Raw genomic sequence first — 4,113 nt, forward strand, 5'->3', positions numbered from 1 at the left:
ACAGAAATATACAAGTCACAGAAGACCCACTCGATGAAAAGAGATAGTGTATCTAGAAGCAATCAGTAGCAACATCATAAACAAATAGGGATGTCATCTACATGACTGCATGTAATCAGTAACCACATCATAAATATACAAATAATAGGTAGTGCTCCTGTACAACTAAACTCAATCTGTAACAACACCAGAACGATTCAAATAGCATGTCTACGTACCCGGAGGTGCAGTCAGGTATCTGGAGAAAGCAAATGGATGGTAATTTACAGTGACGTTGCAGACCCGATCAGCGCAAAATGGGAATACCTGTACCATTTCCTTGGTCTTCATGTCAACGGAGATCATCCATGCTCTTGGATCCTCATAGCTAGCCTTGCACATCATGTAAACAACACTATCATCGAGCAATGTCAGAGTGGGAGAAGCAGTTATCAGCTTGGCCAATGACGGCTTCCTGGTCATGTCGTCCCAGAGCTCAGGCACTATATCAGAGTGACTTGCGCACACCGAGATGTCATCAACGTCAACAGAGTGAAGTGGCTGCCAGTCCCCGAAAAGAGTCTCCTTCTTCCACATGGTGGCCGTCCAGCTGCGCTCAGGGGAGTCCCAGCTGGCCTCATCGTCGTCATCACTGGCCTCACCGTCGTCGTCATCACTGGCCTCACCGTCGTCGTCATCACTGGCCTCACCGTCGTCGTCGCCATCACTGGCCTCACCGTCGTCGCCATCACTGGCCTCATCGTCGTCGCTCAGAAACTCCACCTCCACAAACTTGATAGAACCATCGCTACAATTGACATCACGCGTGGACCGTTGACATGTGTCGAAAAAGTCCATCTTGTTGCTCCCCATGGGGTCAGGAAGTGGGATGAAGTGAAGAACTGGCTCGGGGTCAATGTGAAGCACGTCGCAGACCAGGATGCCCCGCCAAATATCAACCCAGCCTAGCTTGCCAGCCCCAAGCGTGATCACCTTGCTAGTGCCATGGGCTTTCGCACTCTCCCAGTCACAAGACGGGTCCTGCGTCACCGCCTTGGTGATCCACACGTTGCTCTTGCTTGAGAAGACGTGAAGATCATAGTCAATCCTCCGCGCGCCCGGCAGGGAGTAGTGGCTGAGGTTCATCTCGAGGGCAGCGATGACAAAGTGGTGTTGCGGGCCGCTACTGATGCCATGCTCGGCGCGGTGCAATAAGGCCAGAGGACCATGGCAGGGAGGGCCCGGGATCAGTTTGAGCGACGGCTTCCCTGGGCCGGCCGTGTACATGAAATACTCGCGGAAGCCCGAACCACAAACGGGCCTGCTGGGATCGAAGGTCAATGAGACGGCGAGGAGGACGAAGGGCCCATCGGCGCAGCGTACGCTGGGCTCTACGTCGAAGTCGTCTCCTTCGAGGCCGGGGCAGAGGACGCACATATACGAGACGGCCGGCGGGTCAGCTAGGGTGAAGGACACCTGGACGACCTGGCCTGTGCTCGTCCTGGCTTGAGCCGTCGTGGCGTTCTCGCGGCGGACGAGGTAACCCACAGGATCGAGGAGGACACAAGCGCGGGCGCAGGAGGCGCCGGCAGGGTCGGGCACAGCCGGCGGGCGGAAGGATGAAGGCCTGACGTAAGAGTTCGGCATGGACGGTGGATCGGGCGGGCAGACGGAACTACTCGTACTGTATCTGTATGTACGACGGGTCAGGAGGAACATGACTCATAATATAACGGGGTCCAGAGAGTAACTGCGATCCTATTCCGAGCCGAGACTGAATTCGCGGTCTGCAATCCAATACCGAGTCGAGACTGAATTCAGGTGCAGAAATCGGTTCTATTTCCGGCATCTTTTGCCTTTAAATCGGAAGCCACCCGCCGCATCACGCGAGCTCGAGCGGGCCTACCTCGCCTCCTTGGGAGGAGGACGGCATCGTAGCGCGCGGAGGTGGAGCTCCAGCGGCTGACCGTCATCTCCGAATCGGTGTCCAATTGAACAGGTGAGCTCGCCAGCGACGTCGCTTCCTAGATTACAATTAGGCTTAAATGTTACTCCCTCTCTGATCCTAAATTCTGACTCAAATTTGTCCAAATATTGATGTATCTATTCTTAAAAAGCGTCTAGACACATGTAATATTTCGACAACAATTTAGAACCGGAGGGAGTATTCAAATTTGATCGATCCGATGTTTGCAACCTGTATGACCTATGTTCTTCTATTGACTTGTTTTTCTTTTAGTTTACGGAGGTTTATGTTTTGTCCGGGCGAAATAGATACCTCGGTTAGGGACTGACATTGTAGAGAATTCGAGGTGGACCTAACACACTACGAGAGGGCCTATTCACCTATACCAACTACTTTGGTGTAGTTGATTAGTCCCTTTTTATTTCTACTTACTTAGTGCAAGCTTCCGGGCGGCAGAGCCACTCACGTTAAAGCAAGTCTTGAATCCGGGCGGCTATGCCACTCACGTTGAAACAAGACCGTTGTGATTCCGGGCGAATCCGCTCACGTTAAATCACAACTTATATGCACTAAGTACTTAGAAATAACAAGGCCTAACCGGGAGACTTATATGAACAAAGTAGTACTATATTGCTTTAGGAATATTAGTACAAGAGAGAGCATACACACCTTACACTTGCTCACACCTTGTTCTCCACCTTCTTCACTTCTTTATTCTCTACTACACAAGGTGTGAGGTAAGGGCCTCTATTTATAGAACTACATGGCCATTGGATCTTTGACATGTGTCAAAATCTTAGCCATTGATACAAAATATCTAAAGTCTTCCACACACTTCTACATAAATATCTAGGCACTAGAAGGTTTCCTATTTATTTATTTTAAACTCCTATTCTAGAGTATTCCAAAGTTTCTACATAATTCTTCATGCATATCTAAACACTAGAAGGTTCCCTCTTTTATTTATTTTATATTCTAGAGTATTCCATAGTAATGTCTTCTTTCTTGTAATATTGAGAACATTCTAGAAGCTTGCATTGTATTCTCCAACACTCCCTCTCAATGCAAAGCTTCTTTGGTGACCATGCCAAGAGCTTCTCGAAACTTCTCGAACTTTGATTTGTTGAGACTCTTGGTGAGGATATCTGCAGTCTGGTCTTCTGTCTTTGTTGGCACCATCTCAATTTCCCCCTTAAGGACCTTTTCTCTGATGTAGTGGTAGTGCACCTCTATGTGCATTGGCCTTGCATGGAAGACAGGATTTTCTGCTAGCCTTATGGTGGATAAGTTATCACAGAAAATCCATACCTAATCTTTTGGAGTTTGATGAAGGTCTTCCATCAATTGTTTAAGCCAGGTGCTTTCTTGTGCTGCCGCTGCCGCTGATCGATATTCTGCTTCAGTACTTGACAGTGCCACTGTAGGTTGCCTTTTGCTGCACCATGTTATGGCTCCCGATCCAAGACTGAAGAGATATCCAGTGGTTGATCTCCGTGTATCACAATCTCCGGCATAGTCGGCGTCGCAGTAACCAATAACCTGGCATTCTTTTGTTTTCTTATATAGGATGCCATAATTTAAGGTGCCTTTGACATACCTGAGTATTCGCCTTATTGCATCAAGGTGAGGCTTCTTTGGTGTGCTCATGTATCGGCTTGCCACTCCAACGGCATAGGAAATATCTAGCCGACTAAGTGTCAGATAGATAAGACTCCCGACCAGTTGCCGATACATGGTTGCATCCTCCAAGTTCTTTCCTTTGTCTTCTTGAAGTCTTGCGTTAGGATCCATAGGAGTGGAAATAGGTTTGCAGTCAAGCATCCCATACCTCTTAAGAAGGTCTTTCGCATACTTTTGTTGGCCTAAGAATATCCCATTCTTAGTGTGCTTGCTCCACCTCAAGTCCAAGGAAGTGTCTTAACTCACCAAGTTCCTTCATTTGAAATCTCACGGAGAGATTTTCCCTTGTCCTTTCTATCTCCTCGGAGTAATCTCCCGTGATGATCAAGTCATCAACATAGACTAGAACTATTGCTAGTCTTCCTTCCTTGGCCATCACAAATAAACTAGAGTCTGATGGAGCAACTTTAAAGCCATTGTGTACTAAGAACTCACCGATCTTTCCGTACCATGCTCTTGGTGCTTGCTTTAGCCCGTAGAGTGCCTTC

General features: G+C 48.3%; 1 protein-coding gene across 1 annotated transcript; it reads right to left on the bottom strand.

The window, feature by feature from the left end:
• Positions 1 to 2,463, bottom strand: LOC112270830. Its single transcript, XM_024459177.1, has one exon. It carries the CDS (start codon positions 1,696 to 1,698, stop codon positions 211 to 213), a length of 1,488 nt encoding a protein of 495 aa, XP_024314945.1. The 5' UTR covers positions 1,699 to 2,463; the 3' UTR covers positions 1 to 210.
• Between the last annotated feature and the right edge of the window lie 1,650 nt (positions 2,464 to 4,113).

Source organism: Brachypodium distachyon, chromosome 1 (assembly GCF_000005505.3).
Source record: "Brachypodium distachyon strain Bd21 chromosome 1, Brachypodium_distachyon_v3.0, whole genome shotgun sequence".
Taxonomy (NCBI): domain Eukaryota; kingdom Viridiplantae; phylum Streptophyta; class Magnoliopsida; order Poales; family Poaceae; genus Brachypodium; species Brachypodium distachyon.